We start from the raw sequence: 14765 nt of genomic DNA, 5'->3' as shown, positions 1-14765 counted from the left end.
AGTAAAAGCTGAAGTCTGGGAAACTATACAATTGTGCCAACTTTTTAGAATACAATACCTGCATGACACGCTCATCTTGCCGTAAGTCTTCATGCCCCTTAAGTAAAAATGCATAATCCTCACCATCACTCCCATGAATCGTTAACTTTCGAGGCCGCTGTTTTGATGTTATCACAACAAGCTGTGTTGCAAATGATGCAATTGTCACGACCGGTGACTCTAGAACATAGAAATTAGATGGGTAAGAAATACTTGTGCTATGTCAATATGTCCGTCAAAAACCACATGCTAAAAAACCATATGCTAAAGTACCTGCACGATAAGTACCGGGAACCGCAAGCTCCAGATTACGACATTCAAGTAACTCTGGAGAAACAGACTACAATACAGTTGCAATGACAAGATCAACGTCACTTACATAGTTACATGCAAAGATATAAAAATATAAAAGTTTGGTTTAAAACTGTAAACTAACCTGAAGATCCAGAGTTGTAAGGCTCTGAAGTTGCTTATCTATTCTTCTAAATACATGGTAATACAGATCCCAAGCCTGACAACATAATGAATATTGCTATTAGTTCGACAAGAAAAATGCAAAAGCAAGAGCATAGTTACTAGAGAGGTCCATTTAACCACAGAGACCCACCCGAACAGACCCACCCGAACGGGGAAAGGAGTTCAGATGGTGAATGGGATAGGGAGTGAGGAAAATTTTATTTCCGTTGGCTAAATGGGGATGAAGATTATATTCCCTGCCCCGGTTAGCTAGTTGATTTTATGTGTGTGTATATATAATTAACTAATTAAGTAACTGCGTGAACGAAGTTAATTATGTGTATATATTAATTGTATTATATCTTATTGAATATATCCAGTCTTTTCTAACTGAGACTATAATCTACTCTTTAAATTTGAACTTTTAAAAAATAAAGAAATTAAGCATTTTAATTATATGGAATATTAATGTTTTTAGTAAGAAATTTAACTGATAGCTTGTAAACACCTCATGTGAACAGGCTGAATTGAGGTTATGCTTAGGCTAGACCGCAATATCGTTAACTATGAAAATGTTGAAAGAAAACTTCCAGACATAAGCCTTGCTTATTTCGATAATTTAAGGCATAAAAATGTTCACTTTGGTTTACTTTGATTAATGTTGTAATTGTAAGACGAATAATCTGATAAAGTTGTAACCTATACTCTGTACCAGAGTTGCTGATTATTTGTATTCAGTAACAGATTTCCAAGAATGATGCATATTATAATTAGTTATAATATTTTAAATTAAATTATGTGTATGTTCAATATGATCCGAGAACATTTTTCATAATGTTATTATTCATACTTTTAGATATAAATTAATAGTTTTGCAAATTATTCAAGGCTAACCACTATTGTAGGTTACATAATTATGCCGTGGTCAAGTGGTATTTTTTATCCTGTCGACATCACAACATTTCTATCAACATTACCATGTCCATGGATTCAGCATTGCATAAGAGTGAATAGACATTTCGATTATACATTATACTATAGAAAAAGTGGACAAAGATATAATAGAAACAGCAATTTAGGGATGTAGACATCACATTAGATGAATAATAAGACAATTTAACGAGCTAAAATGCTTAAATTGTCACGGTAGCAGCAGAACATGAAACCTAGTCATGTGAAACGAAAGCTGGAGACATACTTCCCTAAAAGTTATACTTCCCTAAAAGTTATAAACAGATAAAATCGGCAGTGTGGTTTAGCAAACATACATTCACAGTAACATTAAAAGGGAAATCTGGAGAAAGAAAAGGCAGAAAATCAATATCTTTAATGGAGAAAGGATGGGACGCAGATAACAGACCTGAGTAAGTTCAGCATCTTTCCCGGTTTTCTTATATTTCATGCAACATTCATAGGCCTCAAGCAACTCACGACGATATGCCTGAGAAAAAGTACATTATGATTTGACTATAAGAAATTGTTAGGAAAGTTTCACTATAAAAATTATTGAGAACACATGGAATAAACTATTGAGCGGTAATGAGTACCAACATCTATTAAAGCAAAGCTTTAGAATACATGAAACGTTTTAAACAGTTAACAGAGAGAGAGAAACTATTGACACCAAAACCAAAAAATTGAATTGATAAGTTTTGTAACATTGTAAAAGTAGAGAGAAAAAATAATAATGGCACAACCTCAATGAATGCCCTTTCCTTTATCGTTGTGTTATTCTTCATAGCCCCATCTTCAAGCATTTCATGCAAGGGCTCCAAAACCTTGAGCATCCCCTCAATGTTATGTTCACCAAAGTACAAACGACTAGCTTCCTCTAGAGCCTCATGCCATGTTTCATGCCAAAGTATGGCAACTCGAATCAATTCTTTAGATACAAGTTGAGCCTACAGGTAAAAATATGTATAGATCAATTATTAAATGAGGGCCAGAAGTAAAAAAATCTAAAATCTATTTTACTCTGAAAGAACCTGATCAACAAGAACGCCACTATGTTGTCGAACTTTGTCAACAACTTCTTGAGCTGCAGCTCGGCGTAAATTGCTAATTGATTTACATGCTACAAGGAGAGGGTACATGAGCGCCTGTTAAAATAAAAGAGAGATTTTAACGCTTTCAGAAAAAGTCAACCCGCTGGACACCTTTCTATAAAATAATTTCAACCTCCAAAGCAATCGCAAGAGAGAGAAATAATACAAGGAAAGACTACAGATCATTAACCAACAAAATGAACCCCATTCTATTGCAAAGCAGTCTATTTCTTTACAAGCTTGACCTTACACAGATTTTACCAACCAGTGGGTTATGACAAAGAGATCAAGAATTGTAACCAGGTTCAGACATTCAAATATCTTAATGATATGCTACAATTTAATTAAATCAAGGAAGCTTGGCTCTAGTAAACTTATTGACTAGGCACCTCCTTAAACACAAGTAACAAAAAAAGTTCTATGTCGACAATATTTGATTTTTCTGAGGATGACATAGGAAACAAACCTGAGGATGGCTTTGCCCAATTCGAACCAATAGTGACTGTATAAGTTCTCTTACAGCATGGTTATTTGAATGTATCCTTGCAATTATCTGAGGTAAGACTACAAGCCATGTGTTGATATTCACATGAGCAAATCCTTTTTGTAGTGCCATTTGGACATCTGCAGTGGCTCCATGGTTGAACCATAAAGTGAGAAGACGGAGGATATCCTGAGAAGGTACAGAGACGTAATGTGGTGAGTTGGAGAAAATAAGCACATAAACTAGTAAAAAGAGCATGATCAAGGAAATGAGAAAAGCATGATGAATGGTTCCTTTTAACATAGTATATGCTAAAATAAAGCTCGAATAAAGAGCTTTGAAACTCAAGATATTTAAATAATTAAATGGATATTTTTACTTCAACCCCAACTAAGCTAAAACGTGCATGTCTCCATATTTTTTCTCAACAGAATGAACAAATACCATGATGTCAAGTGAAAATCAGACAGTTCTTATCAATTAAAATCCAGACAAGTCTTAGGCCGATGATTTGAAAGCGGAATGCAGTAGAGAATAAAGAAACCAGATATGGTTGACTAACCAAAGTTTTCAGAGTTACGTACATATTAAAAGAAAAGAAATCTAAATGAAATATATTATTCATCGCAGTTTTCTTTTTTCTTTTAATGAGAAATTGCTTTTACCTGTAGACTGTCATCAACACCTTTAGAATTTGCAGCACATGCTATTGAGTGAAAATATCCTGTTACAGCAGCAACAACAAACTGTGCTGCAACATCAGGAAAACCTCTCATTGTATAATGAGACATCACAGCCGTATTAAACAGTGCCCACATGTGCCATGCCTTTGCCCAAGTATTTGCACACTGGGTGGCATTCCGGAATGCAGTCAGAATTTCTACAACAAAAATCATCAGCAAGAAAAATTAGCATTAGTTATAAAACCAAAAGATTACATTTATGAAAAGTAAAAATACCTTGTATAGAGTCATCATCTAATCCAGGAGATAGAGCCCATTGCCAGGTTCCAAGTTCAAGGCATACGCGAGCAAGCAGTGGTACGGTTGAACTTCTACCACTTGACAAGCTAATATGCTTGGCAGGTTGAATAATAGGTGAAGATGAAAGCTCCCTAGACAAAACCTAAAGCAACGAGTCGCAATTGAACTACATGGGCAGATAAATATTGAAGTAAATTATACCAAGAAGTAGCTTTAGTGAAGGAGAAAATCTTACTTGCAACCTAGCAAATGCTTCCTTACGTTTAATATCCTCCCCAAGTGACCATTGGTATTTCAAGTATGCCAACATCACTTGAGGTGGTCCGGAATACCATCCATTTTCAGAAGTTTCCGGATCATACTGTGCAAAATCATGAGTAATGTTGTGAGGAGATAATTGTAGAACTAGAAGTAATAGCAACCTAAGGAAGTGTTTGGACACTGAATTGAGTTATGAAGTATGGAGTTAAGAAGTTAATATTCGAAGTCCAGACTAGTAAGATGGAGTTCTTCAATATGTGCAAAATAGAAAAAGGAGAAGACGGAACTCCTCAATAAATGTACAAATTCAATAATGTTTACTACTGAAGTTGAATAGTTTAACCCCAATGTATGAAGTTGGTGGGCTAAACTCCCCCCTAAAAGTATACGTATAAAATAAATATGAAACACTGACCTGTAAGAGCTTAACAAGAGTAGATCTTGCCTGGCTGACTCTCCCACTTTTCCGACAAAGAGAAGCAAACTTTAGCCATGTCTCAATATCTTCTGTTGGAGGTAGCACAAGGGCTCTAACAGCCAATACTGCTTGCCAGACCTACAAAATTGATAGTAATTGCAAGGCTGCTAACTTCAAATGAACATAATAATACGAGAAATTAATATTTAGAAAAAATTGTCGAGAGAGTATGATGTAGCCTAAGGAGATAAAAGGAGAACTTTCTCCAAGCAAATCAAAGTCATTATAATGAATCAACAGTTGCCTAATACAAGAAAAGAATCTTCTATTTAAAGAGAATTAAATGTAAGATAAGATACTAAAAGGATAACCAAATAAAAACTAATTAGGAAACTAAAACGTAATTAATCAAGGATTAACTAAGATTAATTTGAACTTACCAAATTATTCTAATCTTATTACATCAGAATATCAAGAGAAGATAAAACTAGAATACATAAAAATACCATTCTATCCACTAAACTTTGTTGCTACCAAACTTCTACAACTAGAGCATTGTTATGAACGACATCCGCTTTATTAGCTGGTCATGTCAAAAGAGTGAACAGCCCTGCAGCCTCACCCAAAACCTCACAGGTTCTTTTTTCTTCTTTTTTTCCATCATTTTTTTAAAAAAAAATCAATCAAAATCTTCATTAAAAAAATTTAAAAAATTAATGCTAAAAAAACACTAGGGTTGAGTGTTTGAATAGAGAGACAAATTAGTCTGTGAACAAAAAGAAAAATGAATCAGTACCTCAACGTTCCGTTTTGCTCCTTGTATGCGTTCTGTCCACATATTTCGAATAAGAGCTCGCCGCCCTTCAGCAACAGGATTACCAACAGGTAGTGTGCAGTAATCAATGACCTAAGTTAACACCAATCATAAAATAGCTGTTCCTTTAAATAAAGAAGAAAAGGATGATGGAATCAAATGGTATATGTTATTCATATATCTACCTCCTCCAGTTCTGAAAGTTGTTGAACTCTGACCATATTGCTATAAGCACGTTCATAACTCTCCAGTACCTAAAGATATGGATATCTAGTTAAAAGTACCAAAAAGAAAAAAAAAGAGAGAGAAAGAAAAAGCAGTCCTTAGGTTAATAGATTTAGACAAGGAGGAAAAGTTCCACTAGTATCACTTGATATCACTAACTCAAGAGGTAGACAATATTAAAACATTGAATCAATTCGGAATCTTGAATCTTGGAAAAATCCAAGTCTTGCTTAAGAAATGTCTTGGTGGGATTTCATTTTTATTCATGCTCAAAAGCTTAAGGTAGTGGGTTATGACAAGTATAATATTACATCAGCATTCTAACAAAAAGAATAAGAAACAAGAATCATTGTCACCAAGACAACGCACATAGAGTAAAATAAATCTGAAACGTAATTCATTTAATAACTACCTCATGCACTACTACTACAACCAACCATAGACCTGAACATTCTTTATATTCTTTGGGGGGAAATTTCTTATATCCCCAGAATTTATAAGTTATATATCAATTAAAATTTTGACTCATTATAGCAATTTAGTAAGTGGTCAAGTATACAATAGAATTTAATTTTTTGGTTTGGGTGAGAGGGGTGGGGTTACTAACCAAAGCAGCAAGTTCTGTCGCTAAACATTTTCTGGCTCTGTCAACAAATTCACGTGCTTCGTCATACTGGGACAGAAACATTGGCGTCAAAACCTCCTTGAAAAATAGTGCAAATAAAATAAAAGAACAAAACAGCATAAAATATAGACAGTACCTTTCCTTTACGAACTAATAAGACAGCCCTGTAGAAAGTTCCACTACTGCTTCCATCACCACTAGCAGCAGTGTTACCCAAGCTACGAAGTTTGGTTTCATCACCATCATCTAACCGAGAAACATATTCTGCCATTTGGTCCCACTCTCCCATGTTCCATGCAGCACTCGCAGCCTGGTGCACCCTCAGAAACAGATTAGCAAGAACTGTAACGATTCTAACATTCTTTAGGTCAATGTCAAACACTAACCATTGGAGCCATTTCTAGCCGAGCAGCTGGCTCAGCAGGGGTCCAATACTCCTTGCATAGATTATTAAGCTCTTCCCATCGGGCCAATGCAGCAAGGCATCTCATCCGCCCTGTTAAACATCCATGATATATTTAAAATAACCTCCAGCAATGGCTTCCATAGGGTTTTCATCATTATAAGAAAAATACTAAAATAGTCATATAAGTTATATAAGGATACATGCATTTATAACAGGGAAACAGAACACATAATTGTAGGGAATGAGATGTCAACAAGTCACAAACCTAACATGGCATCTAAGACAAGATGTGGATTTGATGCTTGTGATGCCTTAGCCGTATATGCCTTTAGAGCATCTTCCCAGCGTTGCAATTTCTCGTACCTTAAAAGTAGCAAATAAGCGATTACTAATTGTTTCACATTCAAAAAGTTAAAGCTAACGTTATTTTACGTTGTTTTAAGGATTACAAAAGAATACAAGTAAAAGAATGGGAAATGGGGGAAATCCTATTCCAGTCCTCTTTCTAAGAAGCATGGATATAGATAAGAGAAAGACACGACACAGACATGAACAGAACACATCATATTTCGTATACCTACAATACGAGTATGAATACTGCAAGGAAATGTATTTATATTTTTAAGAAACATGTGTACTCATATAACAAAATAGAACAACCTAAGAGCAAGGGACAAGAGGGCCCTCCCTAGAAGAAACTAAAAAATGGTCTTCCAATAGTTGAATATCATTGAAAGGCTATAATTACAAAAGTGTCCGGTGTAATTCTTACTCCACCAAGAAGCTGTGTGTTGCAACACAGTCCGAAAAGAATCAAAAGAATTATAGTTATTTTCAAAAAATTCTACTGTTCCTTTCTTTCCAAATGCACCACAAAAGGGACCAAGTAGCACTATGCAACATTTTTATACAAGGAAATTCAAATTCGATGAATTTATGAATTTATATGCTTAGAAAATTAGTTTGATATATTTTTCTTATTGATGACTTTTGTCGTATACATTTCTATTTAGTATACTTAACAAGTGTTTGATACATGTCTAATAAATGTTGAACTTACTTTGACTTTATTTTTTTTCTAAAATTGAAACAAGCCGCTTCGTTAAGAACTTAGACTAATGCTAGGTACAAAATGATACCAACAAAACAGAACCTAAGGATTAAGAGGTACAGCTGGACATCTCTACTAGGTTGACACCTTCTTAGCACCCACATCATATCCAACTTTATATAACTAGTAGTTATCACATCTATTACACTAACCATCATCTGATATGTGTTCAACAAGTATGGTAATGTCCACGTGTCCAACACGAGTTAGACGTGGACATGCTAGCCAAATTGACTGTGCCTCTTAGATTTCAATATAAGAGATCCAAAATTATTGTCTGAAAGCAGGATTTCCCCCATGGTGTGACTTGATAATAAACATCACATGCACGTGGGAGATAAAAGCATCTCTACATAGTACTTCCTATATTATCATCACCATAGGAACTCTAAAGCTACCCTAAAACTTCAATTCAATCCCATTAAAATTTTCTAGTTCCATAACCAGTAACCACCTTGAAAAGCAAAACATAAATTTGCTGTTTTCTTAAAAGATAACAAAAACTCCGCTCATTAACTATAGAGAAATAACCAATTTTTTTTTTTTGAAAGGGATACAAGTCTCACTATTATTAATATTGAAAATAGAGAGACAAAGCTCAATGTACATGAGGGGTATACAAAAAACAATAGGGGGAGGGGGAGGATCCACAGTATAGAGAAATGACCAATACAAAGTACTAACAAATAAATGAGTTTTAATTGATTAAATTTAAATTTTTTAAAATTTATGTGAACAATATTCAATTAAGTTACATTATTGGAAAGTTGTAAACCGTTAAAATTAAAAGAATAAGGGTTTCCAATTGTGACTAGCTCCACAAGGCAATTTTAACTTCAAAAAGTCAATTTCATTAAACTCCATAAAAAGTATGAGTTAGTAGTCCTTCTAAGAAATAATTAAAATGAAAAAAGAAGAAGAAAAGAAAAACAAAACATTCTAAATTACCAAGATTCTTTCAGCTGAACTCCCAAATGTAGTTGAGCATACGTCAATATTCCAACAGCAGCCTAGAGAATGAAAACATGGATCACTAAAGGGCAATGAATATTTCAAGATTGGCTTTACATACTTGGAAGAAAATGACAAAAAAAGAAAAGAAAAGAAAAGGTTAACCTCATGCTGGTGCAACTGATTGTTTATATGTATAAGAGCTTCTACTACAGAAACAGGATTAGCATCCATCTTTTTGGACCTTGCACCCTCAAATTCCATTTCTTTGTAATGCAGAGCTTTGGCAAATGCACGACACTGAACAAATTTTCACAATTAATTTATTTGTTCTTCTTCAGACACGTCTGAGCTACAGCTTCAGAAAAAAAAAAAAGACAGAAACATAGAGTTTACCTTCTCTGCAAGAGCACCAAGAAGACGGATGTCAATAGGAAGTGGCTTCTCATCATGTTCCATAAACTCTGCCTGCCAAATTTCCAAAATGTTCCCCAATAGAAAGAATAAAAATAACAGTTAAAGAGTTTAAGCAGGAAATATGTGAATTTGCTGCATTGAAAACATCAGTACAATGCAGCAAATTACAGTCAAAATTAAAAGTTAAGAAGATCCTTAAGCCTTCAATCATAGGTTGATGAATACAAAAGTCATTTTCTATCACTTCATATATATATATATATATTAGCCCATAACACATATCATCCCACAGGAAATTTACAGTTTTATTTTAGTTCACAAAACAAAGTTTTAAGAAGATACTAATTCAATATTTTACATTATTTATAAAGAAGCTTGTATCCGTTTCAAAAAAATTATTTTACATTGTTTGACCCTATACATGAGAAGACACAACAATTTGTCTTCTAACAACTTCAACCTAAATAGTTGTAATAAATGACAAAATAGGAATTTAAAAGGAAAAATATAAAAAAGAAAAATTTCTCCTTCATTGCACCAATTATATATATTATAGATGTATATAACCATTTAAATATGTTATAGATGCATATAATCATTTGTCCATAAAGCACATAAACGTTCCAAATCAAAGAAGAAAAGACAGATATGGAATATCATTTAAATCCAAGCCTAAATCCTCCCTCATGAATGATGCTCTTCCAAAATAACATTTAAATCTAACCCAATCACACGCCAGATTGAAGTAAACACTGGTTTGTCAGCACCTATTCAGCACCTACTTATTTTTAAGGTGCTTGTCACAGATTTGAGTAAACACTGCATCCCAGTAGGTAACTAGTTTATTGTTAGCACCTATGAAACACAAACACGGATATGGATACGCAATACTAGTACGACAGGATATAATGATACATCAATTTCTAAAAAACTAAGATACAGAAACGTTGAAGATACATTATTTATTATTTTTTAGGATATGTAAATTTGATATAAAAATCTAATTTAGAAACATCAATGTGACGTAGTAGAAAAAAAAAACTATTTTAATACATTTTATTCTAATATTTAATTCAACATACTTTAAATTTAATTAGATTCACCTAAAGTAAAAGTTGAAAGTTTGAAATTAACTAATTTAAGATTTTAAAAAAATAATAATAATGAGTGAAAATTTAGTGAATTAAAAAGATGAAAAAGACACCTTGAGACAAATGCATAAAAGGAAGCTTCTTGTTTAAATGACATTTAATAATATCAAATGTATATTTAATCCCATATATGATGGTCTTTTCACATTTCTTTTTTATCTTTCCTTTTTATCTCTTCACTATTTTTTGAACCCTTCATCTCCCTTCATCTTCTCAAATTCTCAATACACTATTTTTTTCCTCTAATAACCAGCTAACCCACATACTTCTCCATGGTCACCAGCTAACACACATCCTTCTTTGTGGTCGCCGGCATCCCATATTATTTTCTATTGTCGCGGACCTCCACCTACATTCTTCTCCGACTAACACATTGGTTGCATGTAATTAGTTCATAAATAGGCTTCATTTCAAATTAGTAAAGACTTTTGCTATTTTTGTAATTTTGACTTACAAAATTATTCAAAAGTTCTCTCTTCCAAAATCTTAACCCTAAGTCCCACCTTCCAATTTCCTTCATTTAACGGGTCCCACAGCCTGGTTCTAAGTCCAGAGAATAGCAGGTCAACTCTAGTGGTGGTCTCGGGCTCATGTTTGTGAGGAGATATTGAGGAATTGGGAAGCTACGAAGGTATGTTTTCTATTAACCCTAATTTCATTTAATTGGAGTAGTTTGTTGCATGTTAATCTCTAAAATTGTTTAGTTGCATAGAGTAAAATAGATCCATTTTTTTTCGATACACATGTCTCGTTTTCCTTCATGTGGATAGGCTCAGTATTTCTTAGTATTTGCTTTCTTTCTTTGTTTTTGAAGACTTTAATTTAAACCTAAAAAATATAATCTGCGTATTCATTTTTTTGCCTAAAAAACTCGTCAAAACACGTATATGACACATATCTAATACATATCTGGACAAATCTGTATCAGATACGTATCTGATGCAGATTCCATTCCTTCCCTCACATATCAGTGCTTCATAGGTTAGCACACTGTAAAACGGTATCAACCAATATCATCAAATAAATGAAGCATTTGTATCAACACAATCTAGCTGCATGGATTGAGCAATAAATAATGCTTCAGAAACAAACCAGGTTTAGAAGCGTCGCCAAAATTTCAGGGGGGATATTTGGGGAGGAAAATGCCATCTCCAAGCTCCGGACTAACTGCTTCTGACTTGTCTCATTTAGTTGTGCCCAACAACTAACAAACCCAGCTGCAAATAACTCACGCCCAACAAAAGGCTGCCAACAACTTACAATCAGAATCCATCTTCTGAAGATATAAATGCATATAAATGTCATAAACGAACCTGCAACTGTGCAAGTCTTGCACAGGTCCGTAATGCAGGTGAAGGTGACTCCTTAAGAAGCTCAATGCTGAAATGCCTCATCCATTCAGCCCAATCTTCCTTAGTACTTCTCTGGGATGCCTCTCCAGCAGTGCGCAATCTGCCATCGTTAACCTACACAAGAAACTGAAATTTCAAAAGATATGTACAATTTGGCATCCCGAGGAGAAAAGAGGAGATTGGATTCACAATATCTACAATAAGGCAGAATGATGATAAAATTACAACCTCAAAGCATGCAAGTCTGAAAATCTTGGAACCTCATGAAGAGGACAAAAGAACATAAAGTTCATTGTGCCATTGCATATAAAAGATAGGACTATCACAATATTTAAGACAAGGTGTAAAAGGGGCAGCATAAGGGTTTTTTATTTCTCCACATGGCAATGGATGGCGAGTTTAGTTATTGTATTGACAAATGTTTATTTCCTATTTTGACTATAAAATTTTCTACTTTCCTTTATTTTATCTCTAAAAAAGATCATTCTTCCATAAATATGATGAAGTAGGACTAGTTTCAATCATCTAGCCGACTTCTTTTGTTGATTCCACATGGAACCACCACCCTATCTGAAACCAGAGACTGAGATTTCTTTGAAACAGACACAAACTTCTTTATTAATAATAAGAACTCAATGTACAAGAGAATTATACAAAGAGAGTAACAAAAAAGTCTAGACAAGCAAAAGAAAAACTAGAGACTGAGATTTTGTTGGAGAAGTTGAGAGTCCCACATTGGAAAAACTAAGGGGACTCATACTCCATATAAGATAGATGGGCTACTCCTCTCATTGCCAATTGGTTTTGAGATGGAACCCGATTTATTTTATACTTTTTTTAAAAAAAGGAAACAAGTCGTAATATCATTAATATTGAAAAATAGAGAGACAAAAGTTCAAATACAAAAGGGTTATACACAGAGCAATGGGGGGAGGATCAGCGGATGCACCCAGACATCTCAACTAAGTTGACACCCCCTTAGCACCCCCTCATCATATCCATGAAGCAGAAATAAAATAAAATCCTTACTCTAGGCTTTATTTCATACTCTAACCTTGATGGCTATACTTCTTCAATAATCTACAAATATGAAAATCTATTGTGAAAGTGACGTGAGAATGAATATAATATATTCTCCTCAAGTTTAAAGAAACCATTTAAGAAGGGATAAAAAAAATCTGTATCCAACAAAGCAACAACTATATCCATGATAAAGAAGACTTAAAACTTGAAACAAATAACTTAAAGGAAAAATGACGACCACAAAGGGAGAGCAAACTATGAGAAAGCGTTCCAATCAAAAGAAAAAAGGCCTAGCAAATAACAAATTTTGAACCATTATTAGCAGTCAGAACGATTATTTCCATTCCACAACTTCATTTTGAGTATCTCTATCTCACTTCTACATAATATTCTAAGCCATATGTAAAATAGATGCTTTATTTCTGCTGTCATAGAACTACAACCATTAATTCTTGAGTTTGTATAGAAGCTAACTACATAGACAAATACACATTTCAAAATGTTTGCACAAGCTCAGGATACATTACAATACAAAATCAACGCAATAGAAGCAAGTAATGTCACAAATACCTGGTGACCCCTAAACTGTTTATGCACATCTGACTTATCTTCATAAGGGTCAATGTCAACATCATTTAGAGGATCACTGATGACTTCCACTGGAACTCGCCGACTCAAACGTTGAGCAGTAGTGCTTCCCAAAATCAGTGGCTCTCGTCTTCGCAGACGTCCCTCAATTTCCTCAAATTCTTTATGCTGATAACAGTAACATTCACTTATCATACATCAAATACAATTAAATAGACATAATAAATAAATTGATGTTGTCAGAAGAGTAGGAAAACCCGCAATCGGTGTTTCAATAGAAGCTTGTGTATTGATGGAATAAAAACAGTGAAATCTTCCCCAAGGGCCTGGGCTAGGCAACAAAGTGCGTCAACAGCATCTTTTTGGAGCTCATCATTCCTCCTGTACATGTAAAAATTTAAATGAAAGGATTAATGAAATGTAAGAGAAAAATAGGTAAGCAAATAGCACAAATCTTGCCCATTGGGATTATGTCATTAATTCTTGGTCATTAATCTTTCGAAGATTGCTAAAAGATGAAGAAATTCAAGATTTTCAAAGGCTATTAACACTCATATCTCTTAAAGGTCTAACAGATATGGATGATAGGAGACTTTGGTCATTAGAATCCTCGGGCCATTTTTCAGTTAAGTCCCTTTCAAAGCACCTCTCTCCCTCTTCATCTTTGGAAAAAGATTGCTTTAAAGCACTTTGGAAAACCAGCAGTCCAAGGTGAATAAATGTAGTGGTTTGGATTATGGCAGTGGGTTCTCTAAACTGTTCCAAGACTATGCAAAGGAAGCTTCCCAATATGAGTTTGTTGCGATCAGTTTAGCATATTTTCTATGCTCGAAACAGCTTGGGTCTTTGATGGTTCGTTAAGCACCAATGTGTTCCAATTATTAAGGGGGCCCTATTTATCAAAAAAAACTTTTCTAGTTTGGATTAATTTGATAAAAGCGCTTCTAGCAGAGATTTGGTTTGAATGTAACCAACGCATCTTTCGTGATAAAAAAAAGGGAGTGGGTTGACATCGTAGACAATTCTAAAAGAAATGCTGCAGCTTGATCTTCTTCAAATCCAGAATTCAAAGATTACTTCATACAGGACATCCGCCTCAACTGGACTGCCTTCATCTGAAGAGATTAAATGCAGCTTCCCCCATTGCTAGTTCAGAATTTGTGCTTTTGTAGTTTTGACGGGCTTTAACTTGTATTTCTCCTGTTGAGTTTTTACTTTTTCGCTTTGCTTCTGTCTACCATAGAAAGCTTATATTGTTCTTTTGGTTGTTATCTTGGTCTTTTCAAGACCTTAGTATTGTTCTTGTATTTTGGATATGGTTGTTGGAAACAAATGAGGGTGCTAAGGGGGTGTCAACCTAGTTGAGATGTCCGGGTGCACCTACTGATCCCTCAATTTCTAGGCTTCTCTATTACA

At 34.3% G+C, this 14765-nt stretch overlaps 1 protein-coding gene across 1 annotated transcript in view; it reads right to left on the bottom strand.

Annotated features, from left to right (window-relative positions):
* LOC101212051 (serine/threonine-protein kinase TOR) overlaps positions 1 to 14765 on the bottom strand; it is a 36075-nt gene that overhangs the window by 3198 nt on the left and 18112 nt on the right. The window contains exons 25-48 of the mRNA XM_011660561.2: positions 13607 to 13730; positions 13332 to 13517; positions 11700 to 11852; positions 11479 to 11631; positions 9215 to 9286; positions 8984 to 9118; positions 8816 to 8877; positions 7022 to 7119; positions 6737 to 6846; positions 6487 to 6660; positions 6333 to 6398; positions 5686 to 5754; positions 5483 to 5593; positions 4684 to 4824; positions 4243 to 4368; positions 3984 to 4149; positions 3690 to 3904; positions 3007 to 3213; positions 2481 to 2594; positions 2193 to 2396; positions 1856 to 1936; positions 476 to 550; positions 313 to 379; positions 59 to 219 (exon numbers count right to left, since the gene is read on the bottom strand). Of these exons, the coding sequence (XP_011658863.1) occupies positions 59 to 219; positions 313 to 379; positions 476 to 550; positions 1856 to 1936; positions 2193 to 2396; positions 2481 to 2594; positions 3007 to 3213; positions 3690 to 3904; positions 3984 to 4149; positions 4243 to 4368; positions 4684 to 4824; positions 5483 to 5593; positions 5686 to 5754; positions 6333 to 6398; positions 6487 to 6660; positions 6737 to 6846; positions 7022 to 7119; positions 8816 to 8877; positions 8984 to 9118; positions 9215 to 9286; positions 11479 to 11631; positions 11700 to 11852; positions 13332 to 13517; positions 13607 to 13730 (3070 nt within the window). The remainder of the gene's footprint in view (positions 1 to 58; positions 220 to 312; positions 380 to 475; positions 551 to 1855; positions 1937 to 2192; positions 2397 to 2480; positions 2595 to 3006; positions 3214 to 3689; positions 3905 to 3983; positions 4150 to 4242; positions 4369 to 4683; positions 4825 to 5482; positions 5594 to 5685; positions 5755 to 6332; positions 6399 to 6486; positions 6661 to 6736; positions 6847 to 7021; positions 7120 to 8815; positions 8878 to 8983; positions 9119 to 9214; positions 9287 to 11478; positions 11632 to 11699; positions 11853 to 13331; positions 13518 to 13606; positions 13731 to 14765) is intronic.

The sequence above is a fragment of the Cucumis sativus genome, chromosome 7, assembly GCF_000004075.3.
Source record: "Cucumis sativus cultivar 9930 chromosome 7, Cucumber_9930_V3, whole genome shotgun sequence".
NCBI lineage: Eukaryota > Viridiplantae > Streptophyta > Magnoliopsida > Cucurbitales > Cucurbitaceae > Cucumis > Cucumis sativus.
The sequence above is the reverse complement of the archived record's forward strand: the minus strand, read 5'-3'. Positions and strand labels throughout refer to the sequence as shown.